The sequence below is a fragment of the Xylocopa sonorina genome, chromosome 12 (genome assembly GCF_050948175.1).
Source record: "Xylocopa sonorina isolate GNS202 chromosome 12, iyXylSono1_principal, whole genome shotgun sequence".
Classification (NCBI taxonomy): Eukaryota; Metazoa; Arthropoda; class Insecta; order Hymenoptera; family Apidae; genus Xylocopa; species Xylocopa sonorina.
This window is the reverse complement of record NC_135204.1, coordinates 1,323,782-1,337,885: the sequence shown is the minus strand read 5'-3', so window position 1 is coordinate 1,337,885 and position 14,104 is coordinate 1,323,782. Positions and strand designations below refer to the sequence as shown.

Below are 14,104 nucleotides of genomic sequence, written 5' to 3'. Positions count from 1 at the left end.
TCCAACTAAATAGTGGCCTACACGCGAACCGACCATTTCCAACCGTCAATCAGAGAACGGTTTAACGATATCGCTTCTAACCTCGAAACGATTCGTATGTACAGATACGACTCATGCTCGATTATTACTATTATTATTATTATTATTATTATTATTATTATTATTATTATTATTGTTGCTGTTGTTGTTGTTGTTGTTGTTGTTGCTGCTATTATTATTACAGTAGGAAAGCAGGCTCTTTTTTCTTCTATTACTGGGTAGTGGATTCGTATTTATAGATCGTTCTGGACTCCAGACGGTATTTATAGATCCTCTGTCGCGTTGATCTCTTTAACTACCGAGTCCAGTAGGCGGATAGGAAAGCTAGCAGCGGACGGCTACGGAAGAGCTGTACGAGAAAAAGAACCGTCTTGCATACCGACCGTATCTCGAGCAACTGGAAACGTTGCGGGAACGAGGAGCATATCCGACTTGGAAGATTCTTTGCACGCCTCGAATATGCTAATTATTCGACACGAATTTACCCATATGCTCCGCGTCTTCGATCCTTCTCATTACATTGCGTGTTTATCGTCAACATAGTAGGCGGACGCGAGTATTACACGTAGAAATAAAAGGTAAAATGGCACAACCTTGAGACACGCGCAAGAAGCCGCCTTGTTCTTGGGTTCGAAAGACACTAGCCTCGCGAACGTACCATCCGATGCCTGTTCTACTGCGTAAACTACCTACCTGTTCGGTATCGAAATCGACGTGCAACTGTGTTTAATGCATCCAAATAGATCAGTCGAAAAATATCTGTCTGTGAAATTTTACGATTTCTGTAGCATTACGGGATTATATAACAGAATTATTTAAATGCTTTTGGCTATTTTCTCTCGCTGCATAAAAACTGTATTCCTTCAGCTTGGTTATTTATCAGCTTTGAACTTGTTGGGTATATGGAACTTTAATTTTCATTACAACACACATCAATTTATTATTTAAATGATCGTGTACAATTATTTGTTCGGTATTATTCTTGAAATTGACATTGAAAGGCATCGATCGGACAAACGTGCCATCTCACTTTAGAGTAAAGCGTCTCGGTATCTGCGTTTGAACGAGGGGTGGATGTAGCGTACAGATGGCAGAGAACGATGCTTTCGTAACCTGATAGGTGGAGCTAAACGCAATGGGGTTGGAAATTACAGTCTACCGGCGCGCAGCAATTTTTCCCCTGAATCGAGCGTGTAATTGATACAGATCGTCGAGTGGTAGCAGGGACGAGACGATGCCATTATTGCGTGCGCTATCGCGGGAGATATTTTCTATTTCTGGATGTTCTCGGTTATTTATAGACGATCGCCGGACGTCTCTCCGCGCGGCGTGTAACGAGCCTAGGAAAGCGAGATCTTACGTGAAAGCCGTTAAGGCCGTTTTCAACCTGGCGCCCGCAGAACCCGCCGAGAGAAACTATGGCACCAGCCGAGGATCCACCGACACGCCGCTTCGAAAGGTCGTGGAAATGTCAACAAACGTGCTTCGGCAAGGACGCTGCCAATGGTGCGTTACGATTTACGTGCGTTTTCATGAGCAATCGCGAGCCGCGGAATTCGAGGCGCGACCGCTATCGATGGGATTCGCCTCGATTCGCCAAGACTTTTATTAATGCCCGTCGATTTAGTTGTTCGACGATTAATCATATCTCGGAGCACGAGTAAATCCGGTTGTTCTGCTCTTGGGAACATTTCCGCCGGTGTTTCGTGTAAACGCCGTGTAAAACTTCACAAGCTTCATCACTTGTTTTATCTTACAACTAAGTCGATTGAACATTTTTACCATTTTTCATCTCACTCTTTAAGGAAAGAAAAAGTCACGTCGACTCACTGAGTAGCTGTACGCCGAGAAAAACTCTGCTGTACATACGACTCGGTCGTTGAAAATATAAAATGCAATAAAATAACAAAGATATGTCAGATTTAATTTTTTCACAGTGTAATAAACTAGCAGGAATACGGGAAGCAAGTTATAAAATATTTACTTCTTCGTCGTCAATATTTTTCGTGTTTCTGATGTCACATGCAAGAAATGCGCCATCGTAATCACTGACACGTAATACACGTAATACGTTTGGTTAATTCCACGCAATACTTGAACTATTCAAAGTACACAACCTACAGCAGCTTATTTTATGAATTAATCGCCCCCGTGTTAGACACGACGAAAGGGTTAATTATTTCTGACGCAGTAAAACGTCCTTTCGCTTCTCTTGTCTGAACAAGTGAAACACGACCGAAACCGTCGAGTTCGTCTGATTCTATGTATATACGTTACCTCTCTGTTCGTTCGATTTGTTGATAACAATGCGTCTGCATTTCCCGCGTCCACGAGCATCGACGCACCGATACCGTTGAACAGACGCTGTTTAATCGACCGATTCTCCGGCTGCTGTCCCGTTCTTAGAGCTACATACGGATCGCGCGATCTTTAGACCCGATCGGGCAGGCAAACCAGTCTTTAACTGTACAGATGATCTACGTGGCGCGTCATCGAGTATTTACATAACAATTATTGTAAGTTATATTAATTTAAGTAGTTTAGCGCGAGCCGCTCTGTGATGTCACCGAGTTCTGCGGAATGGCGTGCAAATGGTTTTCCCAAACGGAAATCGAGTCGATGACGGTGGAAAGTAAATTAATAGGAACGAAAGGAACGTACAGTTTTTCGGTCATTTTTTCACGCGTCCATGTTCGTGTACAATCGGCTGGAACACAATAAACGTAGCACGACCGCACGGTTATTGAAATGCTACCGTTCCGTTCGAACGTAAGCGGCAACTGGAACGAAAATCCCCGTGGCAGTGGAACACGCAGAACGGCACGGCGATATTCCACGTAACGCGCGCGTCGTTACGGCTAAAATCGATGTATCGACGACCTTATTTCCTTAAAACGTACAAGCAAGCGTTGACCGAGCACCATTTCTGTGCTAGCGGGTTTTACGTGCTCCGCTACTGTGATTCATATAACCGTACGCTCCGAAGGAAAAAGAATCAGGACAATTTCTGTCTCCGACCATCGCGTACCACCATCGCGTTACGATCACGACGATCTAACACCGCGAATGGAGGAACGCGAATCCGAAGGTTTGAAATCTACAATCGATTATACCGATCTTTTAGCACCCGCGGTCCGCAGAATCCTTGCCCAAGGACTCGGGCTACCCTCTCCCATCTTCCTTCTCGATGCAACCAGCCTCTAAATCGGGAACACGACACATCGAGTCGAAAGTTAAGCATTGCACAACGATCCACAACAGTCGCAATATCGCAATATCTTCCGTCTTACATGGCACGCCGGCTACGTAAATCGTTTAGAAGCGTGCTCCAATATCTCGGAGCAGCTCGGCTCGGACGTATGCGAGTGTGTCGAAAGTTGAACTTTTTAAGGACTCGTTATGAATTTAGCGAGAGTACCAGTTCGAGGAAACAATCCACAGTGCACGGCCTGATGAAATTATTCGACCGCGAGGAAAGTGAGAGCCACCACCTTTTCGATGTTCCATGCGTCCGTAACGATGTTCGTAACCTACCTTGCGCTCGCGAGACGATAATGTCGCGACAAAGAACGTGGCGGCGGTGTCGATGAAGGGACAAAGTGCGAGCAGTGGTGTTCCAGCACCCGAGGTAGGGAACAGAGTCGAATGAAAATTGCTGGGAAATACAAAGCGCGATGAACTTGTTGCTAAGGCCCCAATAGCGCGCGTCGAGTCTATTCAAGCTGTCACCAGCCGTGTTTCCATATGAATGAAAATTATTAGAACCACGCGAGGTGAACGTTTCGATAATGAAATCGATATCGTCGACTCACTTGACCAGAATCCTCCAGAAGCAGCCAAAGCTGGAGCCGTTTGGCACTTCGCTCGCGTACGATATAGTCATTTCCTGCCTGACCAGGTACACACTGTCGTCCCCTGTCGCGTTTCTATTTTCTTCCTCCTGGCTCGGTTCCCCGCGTCACTTTTGTTACGATCGTTCGGTTTTAGTTGGTACCTCTCGCACCGTGCCGTTGGTGTTTCCGGTGGAGGAATCTGTACACTCGCGCACATGCGGCGCGCGGGCCGCCGTTTCTCCTCTTCGATCCTTGATGATCGTTCGCTCGATTTACCCGGTTTCTATCAGGTGGTTCGCGTACGGCTTACCATCGGGAAGCTCCTAACACGATTAGGCGGAACCAGCTGACCGGACGGACTGACTGTCTGCTGACTGAGCTCCGCTGATAGACGACAGGACCAACGGAGAACGGGGCCCGGCCGTGCCACCTCCACCTGGGCCCCAGTGCCGTTTTCACCTGCCCGGTAACCCTGCTCCTTTCTTCTTCTTTTCTCATTCGATATTTCAACATGTTGCTTCTCTTCCTATTCTATCTTTTCAAATCTTTTCAACGCTTTATTCTTTTTTCCGTAGCGACTTCCTCTCCCGATACTTCATTCTATGTACATTATTGGTTGTAGATAGTGTTGTGTGTAGTGTCGAAGATTCGTTAAAGGAGCTCGTGTTTCACTCGTAACTTAACATCCATTAACGTGCAACGGTTCGCCAGGTTTTATCCACTTTGCATTTGGTATTCAGTTTGCCAAGCAAAAAGATCGTTGTGTGCAAAATATTTCCCTTGCTAATCACGGTTCCTGAAGACGAGGCCCCGAGGCGAACAGATCTACTCGAAAACGATCGCACCAGTTGCCATCGTCAGTTTGGCGAAGGGATTCACGATGGATTCTTTAAAAATCAATGACTCGCCTCACCTTTCAAATGTATCAGCTTTCGAACCAAGTAAAAGGCGAACGTTTCTAGTTCTGGCGTTTAGGTCTCTGTTCCGTATTAACAACAGCAACGATTTTCACTCTTATTTAAATTATCGCGTCTACCGGTTTTTCGTTGCTGCTCGTCGATAAATTTCTAACCGAACCATCGCCCGTGGTAATGGTGATCCTCGAAATTCGTAATAATTCTTGAAAATATTGCTGAACTCCTTACGATGTCGCTCTCATATACTGTTCTAAGAACTTCGAACGTTTTGCGGAAGTGTTCTTCGAAAAGGGAGTTGCCATTTTTACGGCACTGTCACGACGTTCGAACGCCGCAACATCGCGGTTCTCGCGGTTCTCGCGGTTCTCGCCTTACCCGAGCACTTTAACCCGCCATCTCGTAGTCGATGCTCGCACTGTTCTTTCACCTTGCCATGTCCTAGCCTGCGGCGGACTTACAGACCTCCACCTGGTACCATCCACCGGTCACCTGTTGCCATTTTCACGCACCATTTTCATACGGAGAAATGTACGGCTCGCTTATAAATCGACTTACTTCTTCACGCATTCCTAGAAAAAATATGCTCCCCGAGTTTTCGTTCAAGAAAGATCGTTTCTTAACAATTTGGAAACAATTTGATAAGACTATCCGCGCGTCGGTGCAAGTATGATACCAAGCGTTGGGATAATACTTTTAACCGTATTGATTGATACTTGGCTATGAAAGCCTGGTCTTTAATTGGTTTAGCTAACCCATTCACCGCCAGGTAAATTTAGACCGTCTTGTCGTGGATATGAAAGATTTATTTTAAAGGAAACATGGAATTTCACAAAATCTAAATATTAAGTCACAGATATAATGCTGTAATGGCATTTAAAGACCCGCCTTTCTAATAATCCCTATAAACTTATTCCAACTGCAATCAACCTAAAGTTGTAGTGCAAACTACGAAATATCTCAGCGAACGGGTTAATCGCGTATACAGATATTCAATTAATCTTTCTGTTATGTACGAGATGTTGAAAATTATAAGATGGGCCGTTGACGTCACTGACCGGCATCCGCAATAACAAGTGAAAAGAAAAAGACGCAGGCTTCGTCATCGCACGTGTTCGCCGCGTGCATTGAAACGAGCTTCGATTGCAGGCAAGTTAATTCGAGGAAGGAGCGTCCTTTTTTTTGCTGACATAATCGACGGAAACCGATCGAACGGGAAGAACATCAATCGAGTGTCACGTGACGTGATATATTTAACGGCACCTTTTACACAAGAGTAAAATGGAACGCGTACAATTAAACGATACACTTCTGTAAGGTACGATCGAACCGATCATGTTTTAATATCCTTTTGCACGTTGTAAACGATGTTCGCCGATGTCTGGAATAGTTTCTTCTCGAATTCAGTGATACGCATTCGTATGATGTTCGTGACGCCATTTTCGCCAAGATTACAGGGCAGGGAGAGGAAAGTCTCGTGGCAAACCTCGTGATGACCCTACCGATAAAATTAGAGGAAAAGAATCGCTGGATCGATATATTAAAATATTATTTTATTCTGAAAAGTTAGAGAGTTTAAATTATTATAATTTACTGCGTAGGATTTTCTTGGTACCGATTACATAGGAATCGATGACCCTCAGTTTGATTTACGATTCATCTGAAATTCTTACGCAGTAGAGTTCGGCCGCAAAAAGTAAGCACTTTTAAGTTTAAGAGTGGTATGGATGGTGTTTTATACCTGAATCAAGGTTGAAACCGGTATAACTCTCTGTGAATTGTTCAGGATAGCCGCCACGATGTCGCCAACCGAGAGGCCAACCGCTGTGTTGGAGTACCCTTTCAGACATCTCACAGTAGGGCCGCTGGAACGGAAAAATATCGTTTCATCGTCACGTTATAAAGGTACATACGGGAAACATCAACTTCAACATCAACATTAATTACTAGAATATTATTATATGTATCGTCTACTTGTTAGAAAGTGGACTGTTAGGTTAGAAGGTGGATCGGAAAACGCAAGTATAGAACTCACAGTCTAACCACTTCCTTGGAAATTTCGTACCATCGTTCCTCGTCGGTCTCGAGGCCAATATTCGGCAAGATATCGCGAAACTGCACACCTGCGACGTTTACTCCGGACCAGAGCGGAACTAGGAAACGTCGAACGGATATAAACAAACGCGATACGTAACGTACAGTTTGCTTTCACCTTCGGCGAAACGCGAAGAATCGGATCACGAAGAATTCGCCGTGAACGTTGCCGATTTCGAACTTACCCTGACTCTCACCATGTTCACCGATAATATACGCGTGAACCGAGCTAGGCGCAATTCCTAGGCGATCGGCGATTAAGTAACGAAACCTCGCTGAATCGAGATGAGTCCCACTTCCGATTACACGGCAAGCAGGTAGTCCGCTCACTTTCCACGTTACCCACGCCAAAATGTCAACTGAAAGTAAAAGGCTTTCTTTTTACAGGTGCACCTTAACATTGTTCTCCTTTCGGGAATCTCGTTGCAGATTAATTATTAATTATTAATTATTAATTAATTATTAATATAATCTAATCTAATATTAATATATTATTTAATATAATATTTATGGTACGCTTTTTCATAAAGCAGCTGAATTTAGTTTTTCCCACCGATTCTATTGTTCATTTCATCGAATAAATCAGTTGCTTCTTTCGGTTCCATTAAAACTTAACCTGGGTTACTGACGATCAAGAACACAGCGTTTGGACTGTAGCCAACCAGAGTTGGTATTATATTCTTAAATATCTCCGAATTTCGTTGCACCAAGTCCAACCTCGTTTCGCCCTTCACTTGCCTCACTCCAGCAGCGATGACGATCACCTTCGAATTGCTCGTGATGCAAAAATCTGAAACGATATTCTGCTTATTCTCCCATCTATCCGATCAAACACCCCCGTACGAAACTGTTCGCAAATGAACTTTCTCGAGTATTACTTAAATATTACTCACAAATAAACACTGTTACCTGTGTCGAAATCTATCCTCGGATCTCCTAAGAATACCGAGCCGTGGCTGTAATCCATCCCTTCGCCTTCCAGCTTCTTCGGAAATGCATCCACCATCGCGATGTGTGAAGTTATGTTCTGCGATATGGCAATAAATGAAAAAAAGCATTACTCGCGACTGCCGTCGACTTTCAGTCGGTGGGAATGGACGCAACGCGAGGACATTTTCCACGACTTGTATCATACTCCTGAACAATGGCCACGCGGATATTTCGCTTTCCACCTGCACCGTGTACGAAACTTTCACTCGTCGGTTCAAAGTAAACCGGGTGCACCTATCGAACGTTCGATAAGTCGCTGTTTAACCCCTTCGACACGGATGACACGCATCTAGTCTTTCCTATTCATAATACAAGATATCCGTAAGACGTCTCGTCCAAAATGTTGTACGAACGATATACAAACAAGGGACATTTTCTTATAGGAAGTAGAACGATTCAAAAGTATTGTAGTTGAAATACGAGAGATGGAACAAAGTGCAGGCGGATCACGAGTCGGGGGTAGAAAAGAGATGCCTGAGAGGGATACCTGGAAAAGAAGCGAATTCGCGATAGCAATGCCGACCATACCGGAGCCTACGACCGTCACTTTGTGACAGCAATCACGTACTGGCTCTGAAAACTTGCACAGCAGTTCTTCCTTTAAACATGGTGGTCTGGAATAAGGAAATGTCATTTTATCGAAACACTGGCACAAGTTGTCCTGATATCTTGTTCACCAATACATTTGTTGTACTACATATGATACATATGAAATAATCGACTGTCCCAAATTGTTTGCAACGTACGTTACAATCTTTCGTACTCATTTTGTGTGTAATCGGTCCAAATAAATCCAACAAGTCCAATAAATCAGTACCGAAGGATCGTATTGGAGGGGTTACGCGTTTGAGTTTCGACTTTGTATTCGTTGCCTTATTTTACTTGTAAACATTCTTCTTCAGAATGATTAGAATGAAATGAGACAAATATCGCTGACTATTTCTACGTTATAAAATAAAATTCTTATAAAGTACATTTATGTAAATTCGAAATCGTCAATTCTTTAGTTATCCAGACAACTTGGAACACGCGTTTCATGCATCAAAGGAACCCAACGATTAACCAACGACTGGGATACTGTCAGATGGCGAAGATATGTCGCGTTGGTGACGAGGAACAGAAAAACGGGCCGCTTACACGAAACTGACCGCTCTCTGTAAATCGGATCCAGCGCTGGCGTCCTTGCCGAAGTCAGCGGACGCAAATTTCTTCGTTCTTCCGCCAGCAAATACTTCCCTCAGTACTGTTGGCGGTAACGTCCGACGGAACTGTCTCGTGGCCATGCATCTTCTCGCTATCAGCCGCGCTGTACGTTTCAAACATGTGGGTAGCAACGAAATCGACAGTACGCGCGACAAAACCATTGCTCCTGTCACCCGTTGATTTTGCTTAATTCCGGCGATCTATCTCTCGGTGATGGGAAATGTCACATTACACACGGTTGATTGACGTCTCGCGGAAAAGAAGGCGCTGGCGGTCATAACGCGTCTAGTGAATCGCCATTGCGCCGATTTGCCAATTGTTAAACAATCCATGGTTACAGGGATTCTCGATCGAGTTGGTTCGCGCGATAATGACTGGTTTTACGATACCGATTAACTTTTCCACGAATCTGGTAACAGAACCGGTCGCTTTTTGCGGTGTTCATACTTAATATTTTCGAGATTTATTAAAACACTGGTATAAATGTACAAGACAATTTATAATATCTGCGGTAACGCTAAGGCTCCGTTCGTGGCTTAGATTAAGTCTACGAAAGTAATTAATGCGTGTTTCTTGAGGTAGACATTTAAATATTTTGAAATTCACTCGACTTCTTTGATAATTGTGCTGAACGGTTTAAATTAAGGAACATCTTCGGTTTTCATCGAAAGTTCTGGCCGATGAACAATTTACCGTACATCTTTCTACTATTACTCGTGATCGAGTATCTTGCCTTGCATCTAATCATAACTACGTACATAATATAATTGTCATTAAACTACAGAGGTTCATAGGAATCCATATTTTGATAAATATAACTGGAGCATACTAAATATTTATGTTGTATCGTATGCATTTCAAATGTTTCGTGAATTTAAAGATTTCATAAATACGCGAACATCTAGTCTGAATATCACATTAAATTAGTCGGATGAAACAGAGAATTTGTCGCATATGCAAAACATCGAAATTAATACTTTATGGTCACGCAAACATACATATCTTTCTGAACAAAGTTCCACGTCTATTGAACTGACGTCTATATCTCAGCACATTCATATGATTTAAATGGATTTACCTAAAATTTAAATAATTTCGATAGCTCTCTTTCAAGTACCGATCGCGTAAAACTACAAGTACAAGGAAAACGTAAGTAGAAACGAAAAGTACTTGTCGCAGAGCAATACTTTGTGTGCATGTTCACAAACACGCGTGTATACGCTAGATTGAATCGCAAGATAAATGGTTCTATTTATCCAGAGAAAATTGTTACTCCAACGCGCGAAACGGGACGAATTGGTCAAAACTTCAAGTCTTTCTGCACGTCGTGCATCATGTTCGCAGATTTCTGCAAAAGTCCCGTCTCGTCATCCGTTAGCTTCTGTTGGACAATGCAGTTCACACCGCTCTCGCCTAATGTGCACGGCAACGACAGGAACACGTCTTTGTCGATCCCGTGGTAACCCTGAAAGTCACGAGGCGTCGTCAAGTTCATTGCTCAACCCGGCGACCGATAATTTCGGGGACAAAACACTTTTTTTTAACGTCTAGACGCTTCGGTAGCTGGTTTTGCAATCGGCGACGATATTACGATCACGTGCAGCTTTCGAGCGTTGTGCAAGAGAAACGAGTTATCGACTTACGGTAACCAGCGTAGATACAGCGTGAACTTGATTCGAGTTTCGCAATATCGCCGAGGCGAGATTCGCAACGCTCAAACCGATGGCCCACGATGTGTAACCCTTTAGCTTGATCACCTCATACGCGCTGTCCACCACCTGTTTGTGTAAATCTCCCCAATGCTCCGTGTCCTTGTCGGTACCCACGTTCTCGTTCAGGTCGCGCAGTCTAACACCTGCGACGTTGACGCCAGACCAAACCGGTACTAAACAGATCGATTAAATTCGATGGGTACTCTTATCTATTATATGGTACTATTTAATCCGCTGATACTAGTAATATGTAAACGATTATATAACAGTACGTAACAATGCTCTTACGGTTTCACACTTGTTCCACGTGAATTCGGTTAAATAATCATGATCAAAGTTTAATCCCCAGATAACGCATAATTATAATTTAGCGACTAGTCTTATCATAGATAACCAATATTAATCAGCTATGCGCACTGCAGTAAAGAGACCAGTTTCTAGCCTGCTTGGGGTCCATCAACGTTTGCCTGAGCCGTTCAGCAAGTATTCAAAGGTTACAGAACGATCTGTATGTAAGCGTTCAAAGAGGCCAGGGGAGAAGGTAGCTTTAAACGGCTCACAATGGTGGCCTTTATTACGGGAACGCAGAGAATCTTGGAAAATTCTTCACGTACCGCTTGTGTCACCGTGCTCTCCGATAATCCATCCGTGGCAGGAAGTAGGCGCGACGTTCAGTTTCTGAGATAAAAGGAAACGGAATCGAGCGGAGTCCAAGTTGGTGCCGCTTCCCAACACGCGGTTCTTTGGCAGGCCAGAAAGCTTCCACGCCACGTAGGTCAGAATGTCTACTGGGTTCGAAACGATCAGGAGGATGGTCTCCGGGCTATATTTGACCAGCTGCGGAATGATGCCTTTAAAGATGTCTGTGTTTCGTTGAACGAGATCGAGCCTCGTCTCGCCTTCCCGCTGACGAGCGCCGGCGGTCACCACGCAAAGGCTCGAGTTTGCTGTGGCAGCGTAGTCTGTGCTGGCATTAATTTTTGCGTTCTTCAAGAATGCACTGCCATGCTGCAGATCCAGCATCTCGCCCTTTAGCTTGTCTGCCATTACGTCGACAAGCACCAACTCGCTCGAGACACCCTACGGTAATAAAACGGAAAGTATACACTTGTAAAAACGTGTGCTAATTCTATTTGCGTGTTTCTTTCTTTTAGCATATATATGGTCAGTAAGAGTGCACTTTGGTCGAAGAAGTATCGATGCGAATACTTATTGATCGAAAATGTTAGATGTAATTAAAAAAAAGGTAAATCTTACGTTTGTCAAGATGCTGAATGCACAGGCCATTCCGACTTGGCCTACACCGACCACGGTGACTTTGTTCCTACCTGTGGAAACCGGTTCCATCACCGTGTTCAACAATTTGTTCGTTAAGGATGCCATTCTCCTGTGAAAAGTCAATAATCATTATTTAGCTTTCAATAGTTACACGCTTTTCGTCCACTTTAAAGTTTTCTATACGTAGAGTTCGATCAAGGTCGAAAAGGTCACGGAAGCTCGATTCGTTCGCTCAATTGAATACGTTCGTATAATAATATGAAAGATATAAATTAAAAATAATATGTTTCAATATTTAGTATACTGAAACGTATTTTCTAATTTTACAATGTCTTGCAAATTTCGTGTTTTTAACCTAGTCCTTCAAGGTTGAAAAGGTGACACGAAATTTCCGTGATCTTTTTGCGTTTAGAATGAAACGTCTCGACATTCAGTTGAAAGATAACAAGATACATAAGGGAAAAAAAATTAGTCATAAGGGGAAAAAATATAAAAGTATTATCAATAAAAAATATAGTAATATTAAAAGTGTTATTAATAACTTAGCAATAGAAAATAAAGGACATGCAAAAATCTTCCTGGTTGAAAGAGTTATCAAATTGTTTACTATTAATTTGAATCACATGAATGAAATGCTGATAACTGAACGTGAGTAATACACAAGCTCGCGAGATGCCACTAGCAGTATGCACTCCAAACACGTGTACCGGTGTTCGTAGTAAACTATTTCTATAAATGCGTGCTGCACATAAAACGCAAGCAACTACTCAACTGCAAAACTACAAAACTACAAAAAGGAAGATAACAAATGTACTGCGAACGTTGTGAAATGGTTCTCGAAACCCATCACCGATAGAATATTGGGAGAAACAAGAGAGCAAGATCTATTAAACAGCATCAGTTAAACGTTACTCGGAGTTATTGCGTTTTGACCCCATTTCTTCGATGGGAACGGTATCCGTTCGTGTCACGCGACGTGGCTCATACTACTCGAGACGACGGCGCGGTGCGTTGCGTTCTACCATTGAGCCGCCAAGTAGAACAATATCCCGTCGAAAACGCGATTCGATTTTGCGGCGATTCGTAACGAGAAATATACGTAAGTTCACTAACCTCATGGTTGCTTTAAGGAAAGAAAGCAGAAAGCAAGAGAAAGGAAATGAAGCAAACACCAAACGTATTTCAACGGTTTACCAACGGTCCGTACACGTCCGACTCGTCTGACAGCTAAGAGACTTCTGTTTGGTGAGGTGACCTTGTCCCCACTTTTTATACCTCCCATAAGCTGCACCAGAGCCGCGGCCCCTTTCGGGCTGACGAAACACCGACGACGCGCACCCGGCTATCTACGGAACGATGATATTCGCGTTTCTTCTTCCTAGAAAATTTTCACGCTGACCCTTTAGTCCACGAGTCGACCGTTCGCATGCCTCGTGGCCGACCTGTTGCGAATCGAACGATAACCTGAGAGCCAGCCGACGCATGGTGAACCGCCGTAGATCGCCGATCAAATTTTCGTTAAAACGAAAAAGTCACGCTGCGCACGCGCCGAATGATGCAACGCGCGTTTCCCTTCCGTGAAGAGCGAACGCCGTTCATCGATCCGTGCGTTTTCCTCACGATCCCCACTGGGTGCCCAATAAAAATCAGCTTGCAGGATGTGTTTCGTTTCAGGGGAGGGACTACTAAAAATACTTGCTCGAGGGATCGCTGGAATTTCTTCTAACGCTGGAAACTAGCGTATTATTATTAGTTCTCTCCTCTCTCGATTGAACGGTGCGTTAAATTTATCCCGGCTTTTTTAAATGGAGTTTCGTGGAATTTCACGGAGATGAAAATTAACCGTGAATTCCATCAAGGGAATTTTCGAAAGGTGCTAGTGCTGTATTTATATAGTTTTTAATATTGCGATTCCTCGTCTAGATATTTATGTACCTGTGCTAGCTATATTTGTCAATTTTCGTTACTATCGTCTGAAAACAAATAGAGCAAATAGTAGCGGCCGTGTTGAAACGATGTTTAATTAATATGTTTATCAATC

At 43.5% G+C, this 14,104-nt stretch overlaps 3 protein-coding genes across 4 annotated transcripts in view; all 3 read right to left on the bottom strand.

Annotated features, from left to right (window-relative positions):
* The window catches only part of Best2 (bestrophin family protein), a 42,536-nt gene extending 38,300 nt beyond the window's left edge, over positions 1–4,236 (bottom strand). The window contains exon 1 of the mRNA XM_076905677.1: positions 3,852–4,236. Within this exon, the coding sequence (XP_076761792.1) occupies positions 3,852–3,922 (71 nt within the window). The 5' untranslated portion in view covers positions 3,923–4,236. The remainder of the gene's footprint in view (positions 1–3,851) is intronic.
* Positions 4,237–6,119: 1,883 nt separating this feature from the next.
* LOC143429911 (L-lactate dehydrogenase) lies at positions 6,120–9,153 on the bottom strand. Its single transcript, XM_076905764.1, has 8 exons — positions 9,008–9,153; positions 8,358–8,484; positions 7,790–7,907; positions 7,497–7,670; positions 7,066–7,239; positions 6,822–6,939; positions 6,528–6,651; positions 6,120–6,284 (listed from the first exon to the last, which is right to left on the bottom strand). Exons 1-8 carry the CDS (start codon positions 9,151–9,153, stop codon positions 6,120–6,122), a joined length of 1,146 nt encoding a protein of 381 aa, XP_076761879.1.
* An 819-nt stretch (positions 9,154–9,972) lies between these two features.
* On the bottom strand, positions 9,973–13,410 carry LOC143429759 (L-lactate dehydrogenase). 2 transcript variants are annotated; one of them, XM_076905524.1, is made up of 5 exons: positions 13,258–13,410; positions 12,043–12,172; positions 11,400–11,865; positions 10,717–10,958; positions 9,973–10,538 (listed from the first exon to the last, which is right to left on the bottom strand). In XM_076905524.1, the coding sequence occupies exons 2-5, from the start codon at positions 12,166–12,168 to the stop codon at positions 10,374–10,376; spliced, it is 999 nt and encodes a 332-aa protein (XP_076761639.1). In that variant the 5' UTR covers positions 12,169–12,172; positions 13,258–13,410; the 3' UTR covers positions 9,973–10,373. The 2 variants fall into 2 exon arrangements, with proteins under 2 accessions (XP_076761639.1, XP_076761638.1); XM_076905523.1 differs by having other exon boundaries at positions 13,177–13,264.
* Positions 13,411–14,104: the final 694 nt, after the last annotated feature.